The sequence below is a fragment of the Microplitis demolitor genome, chromosome 3 (genome assembly GCF_026212275.2).
Source record: "Microplitis demolitor isolate Queensland-Clemson2020A chromosome 3, iyMicDemo2.1a, whole genome shotgun sequence".
Lineage (NCBI taxonomy): Eukaryota > Metazoa > Arthropoda > Insecta > Hymenoptera > Braconidae > Microplitis > Microplitis demolitor.
The window spans coordinates 15904022-15925516 of NC_068547.1; the positions used below are offsets into that span (position 1 = coordinate 15904022).

At 27.3% G+C, this 21495-nt stretch overlaps 1 protein-coding gene across 5 annotated transcripts; it reads right to left on the reverse strand.

The window, feature by feature from the left end:
* Nucleotides 1-56: 56 nt before the first annotated feature.
* LOC103576072 (zinc finger protein 236) lies at nt 57-19167 on the reverse strand. 5 transcript variants are annotated; one of them, XM_053737860.1, is made up of 18 exons: nt 18861-19167; nt 18643-18774; nt 18296-18399; nt 17099-17389; nt 16873-17010; nt 16599-16763; nt 8877-9008; nt 8615-8758; nt 7888-8005; nt 6493-6635; nt 6271-6406; nt 6111-6195; nt 5893-6028; nt 5675-5814; nt 5013-5598; nt 4710-4935; nt 3019-3131; nt 57-2934 (listed from the first exon to the last, which is right to left on the reverse strand). In XM_053737860.1, exons 2-18 carry the CDS (start codon nt 18749-18751, stop codon nt 370-372), a joined length of 5331 nt encoding a protein of 1776 aa, XP_053593835.1. In that variant the 5' UTR covers nt 18752-18774; nt 18861-19167; the 3' UTR covers nt 57-369. The 5 variants fall into 5 exon arrangements, with proteins under 5 accessions (XP_053593835.1, XP_008554329.1, XP_008554330.1 ...); XM_008556107.3 differs by having other exon boundaries at nt 58-2934; nt 4710-4938; nt 18916-19167; XM_008556108.3 differs by having other exon boundaries at nt 58-2934; nt 4710-4938; nt 18887-19167.
* Nucleotides 19168-21495: the final 2328 nt, after the last annotated feature.

A 21495-nucleotide genomic window follows, 5' to 3' on the forward strand; every position in this document is an offset into this window, starting at 1 on the left:
ACATGTTAGTTTTTTTTTTTTAATTCTCGATTTAACGTAACGAGAACTCAGTCTATTACCTTACATAATTATTTCTTAACAGTAAAATTATTTATGGAAGTGAAAATAGCATTTTATTAATTATTAATATAATAAAAAAAATATATGGAATTGATTAGAATTATAAATATAATGAAAACTTTAGTTATTTTAAAAAAATTAATATCTTTGACTTCAAAGATGATTCTTGAGTTGAATAAAAAAAATTATCAAGCGATGACTGATAATAAATAAATGAAAATTTTCAACACATGAATCATCTCATTAAAAAATGCAAGTACACTGAATTACTTAATGAATTAATTAATTAAAAAAAAAAAAAAAAACCAATTACTTAAGTAATTCAACTATTGAAATATCATCCAAGTTAGGGATCCCATTATCATCCTGCTGTATAATTTTATTATTAATTATGTGTTGTGTTGTTTTTAATTTTTTTTTATCATTAGTATCGTCCATCTGATGTACACGTTTGAGGTGAGTTTGTAAATTACCTTTTTGTGTAAATGAATAATCACAATGGGGGCAAGAATAGGGACGATCACCAGTGTGATGCTTCATATGCATTTGCAATGTCGATCTCTGTGCAAATGATTTCCAACATAATTCACATTTATATGGTTTCTCACCTGTATGAATACGTTTATGTCTTTGTACTTGACATGGTTTCATAAATGTTTTACCACAAATATCACATTCTTTTTTATTATTTGATGTTTTATTATTACTGTTACCAACTTTATCAATTGATTCTGTTGATTGTGGAATTACTGGTACTGATACTGAGACTGGAATTGACGCTGATGGTTGTGATGATGGAATTTCATTAACTATACTTGAAGTAGTTGATGGTAAATCAACGAGTGCCATACAATCATTCAATTGTAATTGCGGAGTGCGCTCTACATTAGATGAAAGATTATTTATTTGTGTAATAACTAAACTATTAGTTTGAATATTTGATACTTGTTCTAGTGTAGTTGGTGCAACTAATGTATGTTCATTTTGATTGTCAACATTATGATTAACATTAATATTAGAATTATGTGTATTATCATTATTAACACTCAATTGCGGTAATAAATTTTCATCAGCTTGTATTGTAACCAGTCCATTGGCAATTAAAAAATGTAAATTAGCTACAAGCTGATTACTTTCATTTATAGATAACATTGAATTATTATTTAATATCGTACCATCAGCATTAAATGTTAGTTGATCTGACAATCCAGTAGCGTCAATTGTTATTGTATCGATATTTGAATATTCATTTTGTTGATTAACATCCACTAATGATTCTTCACTCATATCTTCATCAATTTCATTTTTAAACTCGGGTATTACTTGAATTTTTGTTGACTTTTGTTTACGTTTATTATTAATTGTATTATTGCCACTTATATTTTTATCATTATCACGCATATGAGTATGTAAGTGTACTTTACGATGACCCGAAGTACGGAATTGTAAATTACAAATAGAACATTTAAATGGTTTTGAACCAGTATGTAAACGCATGTGAACTTTCAAACTTCCTTTTGTTGCAAATAATCTGTTGCAAACGTGACAAGAAAATTTTTCATTGCCTGTATGAACTTTAATGTGACAATCTAGAGTGCATTTAACAGCAAAACTTTTATCACAATGTTCACATTGATATGGACGTTCCCCAGTATGCGTTCTTACATGACGAGTTAAATCACTTGGTTTTCTGAAAGTTTTCGGACAATATTTACATTTATTGTCATACTCTTTCTTTTCTTGAAAATCATTATTTTTATTTTTAATAAAATTTTGTTCAACTACTGTATCAAACAGTAATTTTTCCGATACTGATACAACAGAATCGGAATTTATTGTCAATAAATCCGACTCAATTTTTAGCGAATCTTGTTGTGAGCTGTCAGGTTCTATTTGTGAATTCCAACCAATATCGTGTGTTCTACTGTGAATCGTTAACTGATTTTCTGTTGAAAATGATTCAAAACATACGGAGCATGTCCAGTTATCTATTTTTTTACATGCATGCATTTTTAAATGACGACTTAGTCCACCGTTGGTACAAAATTTTAACGGACACTCTGTACACTGAAATTCTTTTTCACCACGATGAGTTTTTAAATGTTTCTTCAATGAATTAACATCAAAATCTTTTTTATAACACATATGACATTGCAATGACCCGTTACTATTTTCAATAATTTTTTTAATACTTGTATTGCTACTATCATCAGTAGTTGTATCAATGTTTGTTAAACCAGACACATGATTATCCATGTGTGCTTTTAATTCATCCAGTTGTCCAAATAGTTTGTCACAATAATTACAAACTAATGGAACTGAATGATCATTAGATTCACTGTTTAAATTTAAAATATCTACTTCATTAGTCGTATCGGCTTTGGCTATTATTTTAGGATACTTTGGACAAGATTGTACAGGTTTAGATAAATCTGAATAAGATGGAGTTGAATTAACAACAAGATGTCGCGATTCTTTTAATTGACCTGACTCTGATGTAGTTGTAATGGTGGTATTACAAGTAGAAACTGGAACCAATCGTTGAGCTTCTTGAGCTGATTTTGGTAAAATACTTGCCATACTTGTTGAATTCGCTGAATTTATTCCAATATCCATTTCAGTATCTGCCTGCAGAGTTATTTGACTCATGTCAAAAGTGTCAAAGTGCGGCGGAAAAATATTTTGATTAATATTATCCGATGAATCAAGGGTCTTTGAGTTGTCGTATATTATATTTAGTACCGGTTGCTCACGAGTTTCTAATGGTACATCTGTTTCACTTATCTGTCGTGATAAATTTGTATTCAAACCGAGATTCATACCAATATTAAATAACTGTTGATTTAAAGTTTCTTCTATTTCACGAATACTTTCCTGTAAAATAGTTTTTATTATCACTTTTATGTCTCCGCTGAATATTAACGAATAATGAAAAATAATAATAGTAGAATGACGTACTGCTGTAAGAGTTTGATCTCCAGAATAATTAGGTAATGTAATAGTACCAGTTTCATCGGCATGTAATGTTTGAGTCGGCTCCAACTGATTTGTATTAACTTGCGGTAAATTTTCTAAAAAAGTAAATAAATTGTAAAAGATTATTTTTTTTTTAAATATTTATATTTATATGTATATTTATATATATATATTATATTTATATATATTTATATTTATATATATATTTATTTATATTTATATATATTTATTTATATTTATATATATTTATTTATATTTATATATATTTATTTATATTTATATATATTTATTTATATATAAAATATTCATGAGTCAGTCTACGAAAAAAAAATTATCATAGCGTGACTCGCTGATCTTTTTGAAGTTCGGTAGAATTATTATTTACATAAAAATAATGACTCACATCCTGTAGTGATAATTTTTTTTATTTTAGCGATTTTTTTTCCAATTTCATTAACTGTTTTCCAAAAAAAAAATGTTTTTATTAAAAACACTAATAATATAAATTTTTTTTTATAATAAACTATCAACTCGATAATTGGATATTAATTTATTGTAACAAATAATTAGAGGCCCTCAATAATGTAATTAAAATAAAAAAATTTATTTTTCTGACCTTGCGACAAATTTTAAATCAATTTTAATATTCTTTTCTGAAACTGATAATTTTTTATACAGACTAGGTAATTTTTAAGATGGCTAAATTTTTTGTTCGAAAAAAACTAAATAAAATAATGAATGTAATCGACGAACTAATTAATAAACCAATTTCATTAAATAAAAATTTTTTTATATTTTAAAGACTAAAATTAGTGTAATGTAAAGTACAGATTCTGAGGCTATATATTACACTGAAATTTTTTAACTTCCTGTTATGAATATTGAAAATTTTCATAACAGGAAATTATTGGCTTCGGGCCGATTTTCGAAAATCAATTTTTCAGCTGATCTCGACGTTTTGAAGTCCTAGAAAGCTATTCTGACCCTTTTAAATGGCGTCCGTCTGCGTGTGTGTGTGTGTGTGTGTGTGTGTGTGTGTGTGTGTGTGTGTGTGTGTGTGTGTGTGTGTGTGTGTGTGTGTGTGTGTGTGTGTGTGTGTGTGTGTGTGTGTGTGTGTGTGTGTGTGTGTGTGTGTGTGTGTGTGTGTGTGTAAACTTTTTTGGTCCGACGGTATTGTTGGAACGAATCAACCGATTTGAACGTACTCAGCAACAATGGAAAGGGCTTATCAAGACTTAGAACTGAATAGATTTTGGAGTTGATCGGTTGCGTAATTTACAAGTTATACGAAAAATAAAAATAAAAAAAATGTTTTTTTTTTAAGTTTGTGTTCCATAACTCATAAATTGCTCGACCGATTAGTTTCAAAGTTTGTTCAAATCTATGTCCCAATAAGCTCTTTTGATTGCCACATAGCACGTGCAAATCGGTTGATTTGTTTCGAAAATATTATCGGACAAAAATTACTTTCCTTCAGCAAAGTGTGTATATTTTGGTTCAGCCGTTTTTTGAGCTCACAGAACTCAAAAGTTTATCAATAATAACGTCTCCGAGTTCGAAAACAACGGGAAGCTTTGGAGTTGGCTCACAGGGTCAACCATTTTAAAAAAAATTTTTTTTTTTTATAGAATAACCCATAATAATGAACATAATTTTTTTTTTTAAATAATTACCTAGTGTTTCAGTACGGCTATCATCAGTTAAAAACGATTTACTTTTGTCCACATCCATAGATGTAAACTGGTCATTGAATGCTTGAGTAAAATCAGAGCTTATATTTGGTTGGAAAGTATTTGTAATATCTTCTGGTAAATTTAAATTTTCTGTTAATGTGGGTATTGTTACTTTATCTGGTATTGGAGTTTCAATAATTTTTTCTTGTACATTTTGTTTTGCTAACTGCTGTTAAAATGATAAAAAAATAATTATTGTGTAATATAATATCAAACAAATATATATTTAAACAATAAATTTACCTGTTGAGCAAGTTCTGTTTTATGTATCTTCATATGTTTTCTACAATTGACAGTAGTTTTAAATGTTTTATGACAGTAAGGACACATAAACGGTCTTACATTACTGTGAGTAACTAAATGACGTTTCATGCTACTGTGTGTTGAAAATTTAGCATTACAAACAGTACAATTATGAGGCCTAGCTGCTTCATGAGTCTGTAAGTGAGCCTTAAGAACACTATTTGATGTAAATCTACCGTCACATTTTGGGCATTTAAATGGACGTTCGCCAGTATGACGACGATAATGTTGTTTTAAATGACTTATTTTTCTAAATGCTGCTGGACAAGCCCAACATTTGTGTGGTCTACCAGCACTATCATTGCTATCATCACCATTTTTCTGTTGTTTAGATTTAACATGAGCAACACTTATTTTATCACCAGCATCACTTATTACCAATGGTTCTTCTAATACAATTTGTGGTATCAAAGCTTCTGCATCGGCTGATAATGTTTTCATGTGGTTTTGCATATGACTTTTCAATAGGGTAATTGTACTAAATGATTTACCGCACGAGTTACACTTGTGTGGTTTTGTATGCGTTCTGTGTTTAAAATAAAAAAAATTATTATATAAATTTACATTTTTTATTTTTAATAATTTTAATTATTATTATTTACCTGGTGTGAGCTTTTAAACTGCTATGACAAGTGAACTTTTTATTGCACGTCCCACAAATATAATTTTTTGTACTTGTGTGTGTCCGTTCATGGGCAATCATGGTTGACTTTAAAGCGAATGAACGACAACAGTATGAACACTTAAATTAAAATTAGTTATTTAATACAAATAATTAATAATTTATTTATTATTATTATTATTTATAAGTACAACAAACCTTGTAAGGTTTTTCTTGAGTGTGTACTCGTAAATGACGAATTAGATCTGATGGTTTTCTAAATTCTTTATGACAATACGAGCAAGAGTACCATTTTATATGACCAATACTACGTTGTTTTATTGTAACATATCGTCTATGAAATAATATTTTAATTAATAAATAAATAAATAAATCCAATGACTATTAATAAATGATTTTTATTGAAAATTAATTACCTGAAACCACCTTCAGGTGTTTTATCCATGAGTGTTACATAACAAGTTTGTACTTCTTCTTTAACTTTCGGAGAATTTACATTATCTGTAATAATTGAGGAAAATTTTTTTTTTAAATAATGAAAATGACATGAACGATTGATGTATAACTAAAATTTACCAGCATTAGGAGTTTTTCCTTTATCCGATAAGCCGCTTATCTTCAAAGCTTCTTGTAGTATATCACTTTTGTCCTCTGACTCTCCAGACTTTTTAATGTTTAAATTCGGAGTTGAATTATCAAATATTGGTGTATTCTGGAAAAAAAAAAGTTTCCAGTGTGGAAAATGTTTAGATCTGATTTGGAAACTAAACACCTCAACATGTATATTGATATACGTACTTCTATAGGAACAGCATGGACTTTTTTCATATGCATACTTAAACTTGCTAATTTTTTAAAAGCACATGTACATCGCAAGCATGGATAAGCTGTCTCACCATCTGGTTGACGATGTACTCTTCTAATATGAGCATTTAAATTACCTGAAGTGCAAATACTTATCAATTAGTAATATTTTAAAATAATCTATTAGATGTTAATAAGAGAATAAAGAAAATTTTTTCCAAGCCATAACTGGGGTAGAAAAACTAGTTGTAGACATTAAGAAAACATAACTTTAATCAATTTTTTTTAAATATAGTGAAACATCATAACATGCAATACATTATTAATCAATAATACCTTATATGTATAAAAAGTGTAGTAATTACATAAAAAATTGTTTTTTTTTTTTTATTTCTATTGTTTAAGTATTAATTAATATTAATAAAAATATTTATTTATACTCGTTTTGGATACTCAAAAAGTCACCTTTACAATGTCCAAAACATATTAAATCTTCGTGTAATATTTAAGACTGTAAAAACTTATCAGAGAAATCACAGTCCTAATATTTAGTTAATATGGTAAAATAAAATGTCAAGTGTCTATTTGAGGTTCACTCTCTAAACCCACTGTTTTTATCGTGTATGATAAAATTATTTAATGTGATTAAATTTGGTACCGTTGGAAAAATTTTGACGTGGATTTATGCTTTTTTACGGTTTCAAATGTTTTTATATGATAATTAGTTTAATATCATAATTTTTCTGAATAATCATACACACATTTAAATTTCGCGCCAAAAAATTTTGATTTGTTTTTCTAATTAAAATGACTTTTTTAGGAAGGAACAAAGAATACAAATTTCTTATGACTCCTAGGATCAACATTTGTATGTCTTATTTACATTAAAAAAAACCTGACTTCGATATAAAAAAAAAATTGTCATGGCCTTTTAAAAGACATCATATGACATCTTAAAGTTGTCTCTGTGCTACTTGAGAATTTTTAAATTATTAACATCGAAAACTTTTGAATATTTTGAAATTAGTTTGTATTTATTGTGGGAAAAATCTCTGTGATAACTCTAAAATTTAATCTATTTTTGTTTTTATTCTGTCATCATTTTTGAGATATTTCGAAAAAAATGAAACAAAATACGAGAAAAAGAGCTAAACGACAGTACAAAAAAAATTTGAGCGTTGGTTGGCTTTTTAAGTATTGAGATGGATGAAAAAATTTCGCGCAATGAGCTTTAAACGATAATAAAAATTATAAAGGATGAGTATATGATTCAATAAATAATTTACGTTAAAAAATCTTAAATAAATTTAATAACAACACTCGAACAGCCATATGAGGAATGTAGATTACTAGTTACTTTTAAATTAGATTTAACAGTTACATAATTACCTTTTTGACTAAATTTCGAATCGCATTGACCACAATGATACGGTCTAATACCAATATGTTTCCATTTATGAATTTGAAGTGAACCTTTTTGTGAAAACGATCTATTACAAATATTGCACTGTAAATAAACAAAACAAGAATATATTTATTTATTTACTAATAAATTTAAAACTTTTTATTAAAAATAAGGTAGAGGTACCGATTTGGAGCATTTTAGGGCCAGTTTTGGACGCTTAAAAAATTTAAATAAAATAGTTTGTAAAAGACGCAATGACATAATTCATTTTTCTCGCCTCGGGGCGGAAAGCGTCAAGTTTCGTCCCGCTGTGCAAAACGAAGTTGCCGCTTTCCGCCTCCGTCAACGAGAAAAATAGCATACACTCCTCGGGAAGTAAATAAGAAAGCCTCAGATCACATATTTGTTTATATTGTTCACATTTGTTCACATTTCTTACTTTACTTCCCTAGGTGTGTGATATACAATTTAAATGTAAACAAAGATACAGCCAGACCTCGTTATAAGATTATTTGCTGTCTTTTTTTATAAACCAGGTTTGAGAGAGAAACTAAGTCTTATAACGAGGTCCTACTGTTCTTTCATACCACTAATAAAATAATAATTTTCTTTTGCACTTTTTCATTAATTAAAATTAAGGATGAAATGCCCAAAAATGGAGCAATGGCCACAAGTGGTACCTTTACCCTTCAGTAAATTATTTTTTTTTACCGTGTAAGGTTTTTCGCCTGTATGTACTCTAAGATGTCGCATTAATTGACTGGGTTTTTGAAACATTTTCAAACATATTTTACATTTATATATAACTCTATTAGTCGGTCCTCTCTTTGTATGCTTCATCATCTTAGTCTGCAACTAATAAATAAAACAATAATTTAACACAATAAAATATTTATTTAAATATGTATTAATATTTAAATTCCTACATCATGTTTCCAAGTAGACAGATGAAATTCAAAACTATAATACTTACTTTATAATGTTCTCTTATGTGAATACGATAAAGAGCGGGTTGAGTAAATTGCTTGTTGCAGAGTTTGCACTTTTTTACGTAATCCGTTGACCATTTTTCATTGTGAAGTTTTAAATGTGCTTCTAATTGACTCTGTAACATTATTTAATAATTTCATATTATTTTATTTTACTTATTTATCAATTAATTTAATTAATTCTATTTAAATATAAACAATTTATTTGTACCTTGTAATAATGAGCACTAAGACCAAGCGCAAAATGAAATACTCGTGAGCAAATTACTAAAAGTGCGAAATTCATACAATCAACAGCGAACGTCATCGTACAGGACGAAACTATTTGAGCTGATTGTTGGTAATATTTTATACAATTAAAATTATATTTATAATTAATTATTTCATTCTGACTTTCATATTAATTTAGTTTTAAATTAAAGAACACTTTTTTATTTATCGTAATAAAGAAAAAAAATAAATAATAATTAATACATTGTTTGGCAGTACTAATTAATCAGCAGACTTATTCTTTAATGGAACTAATTAAATTTGAACACCATTGACTTTGAACACATTGTAAAAATTATAAATTCATTTATTTATTAATTATATTTTAATTTAAATAATTTAAATGCATTATTGTCTTTGGAATAGTTTGATATTATTTTTAATTAACGGTTTAATTAATCCAGACAAACCGGAGGCAAAGAGATGGCCCTTCGTTAGGGTAAATGTTGTGTTTATTTGTTCATTTAAATCCAACGCAGTTGCGGTGAGTATCCACGAGGGCATCATAATCATACACAAGCTACAAACTTGTGTTAGAGATCTGTTTATTTTTCTACTGTTATTTTTTGCTCCATATTTTTTTTTAATCTCATACTTTATACACTTTTTTAATCTCCTTTTTATCTTCTTTTTCTTCTTTTCCTCTCTTATTTTAAGTGATGATTTAGTCGATGATGTTTTTCTCTTCAGAATTAAATCACGTTCTAATAAATTTTATTTTTAAATTAGTCATTGATTTCCATTTTATTTTTAATTACCATGGACTTATAAATGCTATTGTTAATTTTTTTTTTGTAATTTTAAGTAAATAAATTTTTTTGAAATTTTTTTTTCATAAATTGTCTATTTTATAAAAATTATGTTAAGTGTAAATTGAACTAGTTATAAATCTAATGTATTACAATATTCTATATACAGAATAAAATATTGTATGCATAACAATAAGAACTGGTATGTTGAATTATTAGCACAGACCAATTGTCGTGTCAAATGTCAAACAGACTCATTGCGCTATGTAATATATTATTGAAGGAAAAATTAACGTTCATTGTAAATCTGCATTTGAAATTGTGCCGTCTCTCATTAAAAAGGTTGTTAAATTATCACTACCAAACACACATATATATATATATATATATATATATATATATATATATATATATATATATATTTAGGAACATAAATATAAGTGCATAATAAAAAAGGTACATAAAAAATAATTATAATAATAAAAAAGAAATGAAAATAAATAAATAAAAATAATGTCAAAAAAGAGAGCGTAAAAAATACAAAAAAAAATTTAATGTTTGAGAAAGTCATTTTTAACAGCAAAATAATGGTAATCGTTATTCATATATACTACTTGTTTAAATAAATTTTTTTTGATTATATAATAATAATAATAAATAAATTTTATGAAATAATTTTTGTTGGAAATCCCTAACAAAATAATATATACTTTTGTTGTGATTTAAATAATTTAGTTTAATGATAAGTTATTAAAATTTTTTTTTTTTTATAATAAATGATAACAATTGGTGACAGTATTTAAAAAAATATTTAATGGAATGAATAACAATTGTTAAACTGAACTATGGAATTTACGTCAGTTCCTGATGAGTCTTTTTTTAAATGTGTTATTCTGTTTCAGGGTTAATAGCAGTTGCCTATTAATATAACTATAAACTGAGCTTTATAAGTATATACACGTGCAACTCGGTAAAGTTCAACGATTCAGTTTATTTATCAATATATTCTAGTGTATGATTAATTTATTTATCGACATATTTAAATTATAAAGTTGAGATTTATCAGATGAAATTGGAATAAACGTGAGTAATGTTTTAATTTTTTTTTATTATTATTATTATTATTGTTAAATTGTTTGGTTTTTTTCAAGTTAAAAATAAAATATGATAGCCTGGTTATCGATATGAAAGTTCAACTCTTAAATATTTTAACGATAATAACGAAACTAACACAGATTAGATGATAGGGTTCTTTAGAATTGACCGGTTGTTCTCAACAAATTTTACGAGAGCAACGAACCCCTCTTTTTTCATACTCCTTTTTATCACAACTCAATAATTTTAGATATGATATAACTATTCAGTAGGTCTTTAATCACAATCTTTATATATATAATGTGTATAATTGTTTAAACATTTTTTCTTTATTTTTGTTGGTCTCGTATTTAAGGATGTTGAAAAAAAAAAGTATCAAGTGAAAAAAAAAGTAGTAAAAAATTTGTATGCATTTATTTTTAAATGAAATAATTTACTCGCGAATTTCTGCGAAGTTTAAAGATGCCATTAACCCTCATAAAGCGGCGCAAGAGGAAGAATCTGAGCGTGGCGGAATGAACCGCCGTCTCTGATCATCGTCGATTGCACCAGCCATACGATTATATTTTTCTCTCGCGGCCTGCATCATCATTTTTATCCTCCTCCATCCATTATATAGCATTACGTCAACTTCACGGCAATATTGGTCGTATCATCAGGTCCACGAGTGTCTTTAAAAGGCTTACACCTCTCAAGCTCTCTATTATTTATTCATTTTTAAATGTATTTTATTTTTATTTTCAATTACTTTCACCATGCGTTAAAAAATGGCCCAAAAAGACCGCAGTCATAAAATACAACATTAAAACAAAAAAAAAAAAGCACGGTTGTGCAGCGGTATTGATAATTGAAAGATAACAAAATTTTTATTTACTCAAATTAATTTTTTTTTTTTTTTTTTTTTCAAGACAAGTTACCAAATAGAATTATTTTATTTATTAAAATCTTTTTTTACTTTTAATTAAGTTTTTTTTAAATTTATTTTACAAACAAAATAAAATATTATGTAGTGACTGTTTAATTAAATAAATGGTTTCAATTCAATTTATATAAATTTTTTTTTTTCCATATATTTATTTACAATAAAACTTGCGGATTAAAAAGTCAGAGCTTGTAATAAATGGCGCGAAATCACGCGACATATTTCAGAATGTAATCAATTTAAAATAAATTTTTATATTTTTTATTATTACCAAAGAGGAAGTTCAAGTACAATCGAGTGCATATATAAATAATAGTTAGTACTTGTACTCTGTGAATGCTATTATAAAGGTCTTGCTGGTTTGCCTTACATCTAACACCGCATACCCAACGATAAGAAAACGCTTTACTAAAGAGTTACGGTACGTTACATATTACGTCAAGACGTAATTCAGTTGTATGTACGCGTTAAAATTTTAACTTAAAACAGTCGAGTATATTTTTAAACTATTTTCTACATATTAAATGAAAGCTGGCTCATACAATCAAGAAATAACCAGAAATTATTCAGACTAGGAATAAAAAAAATTTTTTGTTAGTCTGCATCATTCTCGTATCGAGCAGCATAGAATAATAAAATGAGATAAACAAAATAAAAATAAAACATATTATATATATTGAAACTGAAGGGAGTGATGTACGATGCGAGAGAGAAAAGAAGAATGTGAAACGTTTGAAATTGTCATCCGGCGACACAAAGCTCTTCTCCATCGGCATACGTGCCAGTTTGCCGTCAGGTTTAATATAAGAAAGTAGTAAAAGAAGAAAATAAGAAAAAAAAAGAATTATGGATAAAAAATAACCGAGGTTTAAAAAGCAAGGATATAAGACGGATCCTCCGTTGGTCCTGGGTCCTTTCTACCCAAACCCTTTTCCCCATTAAAACGACCTCATACGTTACGTCAGCGAATATCTGGCCACCGAGACGTCGCCATAGGCCGAAACCAGTTTTCGCTTTTGACCCCATATGATCACGTGGTGTTTTGAATGACGATCAGAGGTACAGATGTATCTTATGATTATCTTTTTAAGTATAATTACAATTGATAAATTTAAATAATTATTCATTATTAAATACACCGGCAATCTTCTTTGCTCGAGTCACCGATAATTGTTAAGAAACGTCATTTAAAAAAAAAATTTTTCCCAAAATTTACTCTAACACTCGAAGTAAAAAAAATAAATTGAATTATTTTAAATAAAAATTTCAATGACAATGAAAGTTTAAATAAAGAAATAAAACAATTATATATTGTTATTATTACTATTGATATACTATCGTAATGAATGACTAGTTTATAATTGAATTCAATGGAAAAGGAAGTGATATTCAAGTTCGATGGACTCGTTAACTCTCAAAGCTTTTGTCAAGAAGATTACATCCTATGGAAATGTGATACTCTTCAGAGTATTTTTCATTAGTATGGAGGAAAAAATGATAAGACATAAAGAGCGGACGTTTGCACTGGCTATTTCGATAAGTGATGAGACTTTTATCAAACTTTTAAACTCCACACATAATTAAGTTAAGTATATGTTTTAAAAAAAATATTTTTAAATGTATTCAATCTTCTAAAACAGACATTACTTTAACAATAAAAAAAAAATTAATATCCTCGTTCTCTTGATATATACATTTTACTGTAAGGTCATACACTAGAAATAGAAATTTATTTCCTGTTGAATACAGAGCGTAAAATTCAATTATTCTCAAACTACATAAACTTTGTTTTTATTAACAATAGCACTAAAAATCCATAGTAACTAAAAATAAATCATTATGAACATCGGTTTGATATTTAATAAGTGTAATAAAATTAAAAATAATCATACCCGATTGAATAATATTAACAAAATAATAATTAAGAGGTCAAAATATGCGATAACTCATAATCCACACACAACTTAATGAAAATGATAATGATTGTAGAGATGATGATGATTCTTGATTTCTTTTATTTATTTTTATAAATTAACAACAATAACAACTAAACTTCCCATTAAATTATTTTTAACACAGCACTTTTTATTTAATAAATTAATTCCTGATATCACTAAACACTAAATATATATAAAACACTATCCACTTCATTATAATTTACTAAATTAAATAAATAAACTAATGTCTTTTATATAAAAATACAATAATAACAATAATTATTATTATAAACACGTGAATGAGAAATCTGTCAGGGGTAAAAAGCACGTGTGTACGTCACGCGGTCCTATTTTTCACTACAAGGGCTCCAGTAAACTACTTCTTCAGTAACTTTTGCTTCTTCTACTTGTTTCTTTTCCTCTATCCTTCCTCTTCTTCTACTTCTTCTTCTACTTCTTCATGGTCGGTTTATTTCTTAAACTCTTATATGATATACAATACAATAATAAAATAAGGACATATATATGTTGGTAATCTCTCGTAGGTCTCACCGCACTCGTATTACACCAAAGACTACACAAATGTATACATTATACATATATATAATATGTTAAGATGTAAGACGGCACAGATGAGGGGACGGTTACAGATTATTTAGCGGCATACTGACTGGAGTCCGGCTGGTGATGCTGATGCTGATGCGGGCAACATAACAGTGGCGAGGGTGTGTGTAATTCTCCTAAGAAAATAATCGTGCCGACTACCCACGCGCCAATACAACACCAACATAGTTTACTAGTTGACACACATCGCTACTGACTAACTATCTTCATCGTTACGGATTTATTTTAATTACTAATTACCCAACAATCAATTAATTTATCAACTTATTAAATATTTAACAAACTGTAACACTGTAATGTACTTCTAATATAAATTACAGTACATTGATACTGACACTTGGTTTTAAGATTTAAAAAAAAAAAAGTTTATAAAATAAAATTGTGATAATTTAATGTCATAAGTGTTAGAACAGCAGCTGAGCAGCCACTCACGGTGTTTTATGATCATCCTACCGGGAGGATGATGTCACTCGAGTATAGAGATATATAGAAATAAAGACTGAAATGTTAATGATTGTTTTAAAAATTATAGTTATTTAGTTTTACTGGATTAAATATAAATATAACGCATAGTTATTTATATTTTTTTAAATTTAAATTGTTCCTTTTGTTTTTATTATATATATTTTTTTAGTGTAGTATAACAGTATACTAGATTCTTCGAAAATTGAAAGCTTCTGTTCGTTGTAACAGCCGGGGCGATCTTCTCTGGTATAAAATTTAACGACTTGATTCCTGGAGACCGAGGATAGAACACATGTGTTTTAAACACTCGTATTTAATTTTTCGTCTATACTGTAATAAATCTAAACATTTGTCTTTTCAAATTTTAAGTTAAAAAAATAAATCAGTTTTTTCAAATGATTATTTTATTTTTATTTACTTAAAAAATAATAATAATTTGTTACTAAAGAGAAATAAAATAAACAATAAGTATTGTAATAAAAATAAAATGTGTTAATTTAAATAATTGGTTAATTTGTCGGGTATACATAATAACACATTTGTCATAGCATTCTCTCTAAAGATCTGTGAGATCATACGATTTAGTTACGCAATACAATGCATTTGTACAAGTACGCTGTCAGTTTTACGCCTACTTAGAGTAGTTATTCTATAGCCCACTTTTAATAATCATTTTTACTCTCGCAAATATTTATCGTACAATATATTTATCCTTGATATATCGAAGGACGATTTCATTGATCATTAATACATAGTAAATAAAAAACAAATACTAGTGAAAAATTTATTTATTATTGAATGCTGCACAGTTGTAGTTATTATTTAATGATAGTAGAAAATGTATATCGATTTAATATAACTGTTGTTTCATTAAAAATAAAGATAAGAGAGAGGACACGTGAGGTCAAGGAATCACCCACGGTCTATTTGAAATAGTAGAATAAAATATTTAGATGCTATTTATAAATTTATCAGAAAAAAAAAAAATTTATCTCAGTTTATCGTTAAAGTTTAGAATACTAAGACCTTTTTGAGGGACACTTGCGATAATCAAATGTGCTGAGAGAACCGGAAGAATTTCCACTTAAAGCACAATCGCTTTAAGAATGGAATGTTTAAACTCCCAGTGGACCAACTACATCTAAGTGATGTCTCTCTTTCAGTTGTGGGTTTCACGATATTATTTTATTACATACAAGTCTGTCAATTTTATAGAATCAGCTCTAATTTATTATATTACGAATTTTCGTTTGTAATAATAATAAATATTTACGACTGATGTAAAAATAAGTGGAGTGCAATAATTTAAATAAAATTAAAATGATAAAATGCTTGCAGTATTATTTTAATATTTATAAAATAAATCATTAACTAATTTAATTTTACTTTTATAATGTAAGATTTCAAATAAATACTAGGGATGAGCGAATGACTTCGAATAGAATCGAATATTTCAGAATTTTTAGCTAGTCGATTAAACTTTTAAATTATTTGAATGAAATTTGAATTTCTGATATTTAATTTAGAACTTACATGTGATGAATTGTAAAAATAATTTCACTTAAATCTTTACAAAAATTTGTAAGTTTGTTATTCGCACATTCCTAATAAATATATAATAATAAAATAATAGTAAGTACTTACTTTTGTTGGAAATACATCCTCGCACTCCTGACAAAATAAATGTTCTTCTTTTTCATGCAACATTAAATGAGATTTAAGACTGGCCATTCGTGCAAATTTTCGGCCACACTCTGGACATTTTGGTTCCCCTAAATTATGCGTCGCCATATGAAGCGTGAAATTTGTCTATAAACATAATAACATACAGAATTAATAGATTGTGTCTTCTTTTAAAAATTACTTGATGTAATTTTTTATCATATTGAATTATAAAATGTATATATTCACAACTTACGGGTATATTAAAAGACGCTGGACATTTTGGACAACGATGCGATTTTTCTTCACCATGATGTTTCATATGTTTGCGATAATGCATTGGTTTTTCAAATTCTTCACCACATATTTCACATTTAATACTTATTTTAGCTGACTGTAATAAAATAATTAATATTAATAAATAAAATATTCATAAAATAAAATTTTAATTTTACAAAACGTAATTAAAATTTGTTTCTTACATCTGATGGAGCGACAGCACCTTTTCGTGGTCTTCCAGGACGCGGTCTTTTTACAGTTTTGTTTAAAATTGGTATATATATTCTCGATTCCTCAATAAAACTATCATTATTATTAAACATACTAACACTGGTCTCAAATGTATTATTTTTATCAAACTGTTTTGGAATGATTTCAGCATCAGCATCTTCATTGAAGTCAACATGAATTGGTACATTTGTCTGATTTTGAATTAACGTTTGTTGTAAATTATTTGCGTTTATTAAATTCCCCAAATTTACTTGAACTACTGACTAAAAAAAAAAAGTTATTGTATAAATATTACAATTATCACGAACGTATAAATGTTTTGAGGTGGTCCTTGTTTTGAGTATTTTAGAATTTTTTTCAAGATAGTCCTAAATCAGGTATAAATAGATAAAAAACAATTCCTGCCAAATTATAGTGCTTAATTTTAATATTAACCTGGCCCACACAGCTAAAGTTTTAAATGGAAAATACGTGTTATATCGCTTATGATTTAGCTATTTTTTTGACTAAGTATATGTTGATGTTAAAATTTGAAACTTAACACATACATTCCTTATACTATCAAGTTTAACTTAAAAACTAACGATTTGTTTTTAGACTCAATTTTTTGATGTATGATTCATGCGAAATTTCACTTTTTACTAGATTTTCGGAATTTAAATTAAATGACTCAGAATTCATATAATTCTGTTGCATTTTTTTTTTAATTTAGAGTATCAAGAGATATTTTGGAAACATGGGCTCTCTATAAGAAAATTCTATGGATTTATATGAATTTTGACTCATTTAATTTAAATTCCAAAAATCTGGTAACAAGTGGACTTTTATATGAATCATAAATCAAAAAATTGAGTATGAAATGAAATTGCAAGTTCCCAAGTTATACTTGATAGTATAAGGAATGTATGTGTCAAGTTTCAAATTTTAACATCAACATTTACTTAGTCAAAAAAATAGCTAAATCATAAGCAATATAACACGTATTTTCTATTTAAAACTTTAGCTGTGTGGGCCAGGTTAATATTAAAATTAACAACTGTCATTTGACAGGAATTTCTTTTTAATTTGGAACCGAATTAGGACTATCGTGAAAAAATTCTAAAATACTCAAAATAAGGGTCACTATAATAAGTAAAAATAATTTAAGTATTCATTAAATGTATAATTACTGAATTAATTGATGAATTGCCATTTGGTAACTTAGACTGGATATCATTTGATTGAACTAATGTCACTGGCGTCGATAAAAATTCCGATAAATCATCATTGTGTTCTATAAATATTAAAAAGTTTATTTTTCATACAAAACATAAATAAATTATCAAGCCAATGCAAAATATTAATATCTACGTATCATATTTCTAATTCAGATAAAAGAAGTTAAGAGTTTTTAATGGGAGATAATTATTTAAACATGAAAAATTTATTTTAAAATTAATTAATGAAACATTCAATTATTTAATGGACTCTAAATCAATAATTAAAAATATAAATTTAAATGATAATAAAATCTTACCTGTCACTAATAACGTACGACCATCATGAAAAATAAGAAAACCCTGAGTACCAAGTGGTAATGAATCAATCGATAGAGATATTGTATCCGATGATTGTTCTGTTAGCATTTTAAAAATTTTTTTTTAAAAATCTAAACAGAAAAAATTACAAAAAAACAATTGATTAGTCACGAAGTAATTAGAGTTGTAATATAAGTTGATATTTTGATATAATTACTATAGAGACTGCGGGTAAATTCTTACAATAAATTAAGAAAAATAATAATAATTACTTATTTATGTGATAAGTAATTTTTTTTCACTTGTAGTTAATGAATATTGACATTATCTTATTATTATTAACCGTAAGATAACCTATTGGTCTATAATCAATTTAAATTATGTTATTCTAATCAATAATCACATAGTATACATTGTCAAGTGTTATGTTTTAAAATGTAATATTTTTTTAATCATATTTAACTATAATTATTTTATTATTACAACACTTTTTCATATTTTTTAATAACATTTTAGTAAAAAAATGACATTACTAATAATCACAAATAAAAAACCTTAAGGGGATTTTCTTAGGATTTCCCTTTCCAACTTTTTTTTTGATGAAAGCGCTCCCTGGTGTCGAAAATCTATACTACAAAATTCAAATTTTTTTTTCAAAATGATTGAATACCATAAACAAGTTGAGGCCAAAAATTAATTTTTTTCGAAAAACTAAATGCCAAAAAATTGCTCATGAATTGCTCTTTCGATATAAACAATTGCTCTACTGCTATAATTAATAATTAATTAATTAATCATAATTAAAAAATCAAAATAAAATTTCCAATTATCTCTAATTGTAAAGACTTATTTGGACCTTAATTGCTGCCAAAAAATTGCTCATCCTTTTATCTATAAGAATTGATAATTGTTTTGTTCATAAAACCGTTTTTAATTAATTAATGATATAAATAATTATTTTGCACCTTTTAACCTGTGAATGACTGTTGTGACGTCATCGTCGCGACAATTTGATTGTCGTTTTTATGAGGACAAGCCATAGTGTGATATTAGGTTACATGCGTATGTGACTTTGTAAACAAACATTTTATTGTTATATTCTATTTAGGCTCGGTGTATAATTATAAAAAAATAATAATTTTTATGATCCTGAAATCAAACAGTGTTTTATCTCGTAAAGTTATCTATTAGTAATAGAGAAAAGCTGTTTTTTTTGTCGTATTCAACATTCACTCAAAAAAGGTATGCACTTTAATTAAATATATGCGTGTGAATGTAACAAACATCAGACAAATTTAAACTTATTAATAACCAGAATAAATAATTGATAAAATAAAATTTAAAAAAATCCACATTTGATAAATTTAAAAATTAATAAGTGAATTTTTTTAAATTATTTACTCTATTTATTTATAATTTTAAATTTGTCTGATGTCTGTTACATTCAGACTCATATGAATATTCGTGACTAATTTTAGAAATTACTAATGAAATTATTAATTTTTTAGGATTACTTGTGTATGGAAGTGATGCTAACTGAGCCACAAATTTTATGATCACTTTTTTATTTATACCGGAATATTAATAAGCGGATGTAATCAAATTGCCTAAGCAATTATATTATAACTCATCTATAATACAAGTGGTTATGAAATTGAGAAATATTTTGAATATGAATTGGCTCCCTACCCTCTATCGTTGTTTGATGACATCGGGATGCGTAAAACGCAAAAGTCTGCTTTATACGATTGTTTTCAAAAGGTGAATGTTGATATTAATAACACTAATGCGACATATATCATTGACGGAGGATACTTGCTACACCCTGTTGTGTGGGATAGCGAAGAAACATTCAACATTATTTTTGATAAATACGTTTTGTATGTACGTCGACATTTTGGTTCCAGAGTTACTGTCGTATTTGATGGTTATAATGATTCCACAAACAATATTAAAGCTTCAGAACAACGGCGTCGAACTTTAGCAACATCTTCATCTTCTGATATTTTATTCGATGAACATATGACAGTTCCTACCAGCCAACAAAAATTTCTTACAAATAGTCACAACAAGTCTCGATTTATTTCTATGTTGACAGAAAAGTTCATTGCTGAAAATATATTGGTTAAACAAGCTAAGAACGATGCCGATGTACTAATTATTGAAACAGCAATAGAGCAATATAATTTGACAGGTACAACTATTGTTGTTTATTTATCTACTTTTGCAAAGTGCCAAAATCATGTATTATTTTTACATGCAATAACTGGCTGTGATACCACTTCAGCATTTTACAGAAGGGGTAAAATAACAGCTTTCAAAATGTTTGAGAAACGAGATTTAGTTCGATGTGCTGAAGTTTTCAAAAAAAATGATTCAACCCCAGAAGAAGTGATTACCAATGGAATTCGTTTTCGTCTTTCTATGTACAGAGCTCCTAAAAAAACTACCTGCTTAGACAAGTATCGTTATGCATCTCTCGTTAAAAACACTCGGAATAAGAAACAAGTACAATTAGCTTATCTTCCTCCAACCTCAGTTGCTGCTCATCAACATCTTCTCCGGGTATATTACCAAGTTCAAGTGTGGCTTGGTTATCAGCTAGACCCAAAAGACTGGGATTGGAGGTTGGTCGACAACACATTAGAACCGATTCAAACTTTACTCCCACCTGCGCCAGAGAAACTGTTAAACACAATCTTTTGCAATTGCAAAAAGGGGTGCAGTGCTAAATGTGGTTGTAAAAAAGTTGGACTGTTTTGTTCTCTGGCATGTACACATTGTCAAGGCCAGTCGTGTTCTAATGTTGAGTCATAAACGGAAGATCCATTTGATATTAACAAGGAGGCATG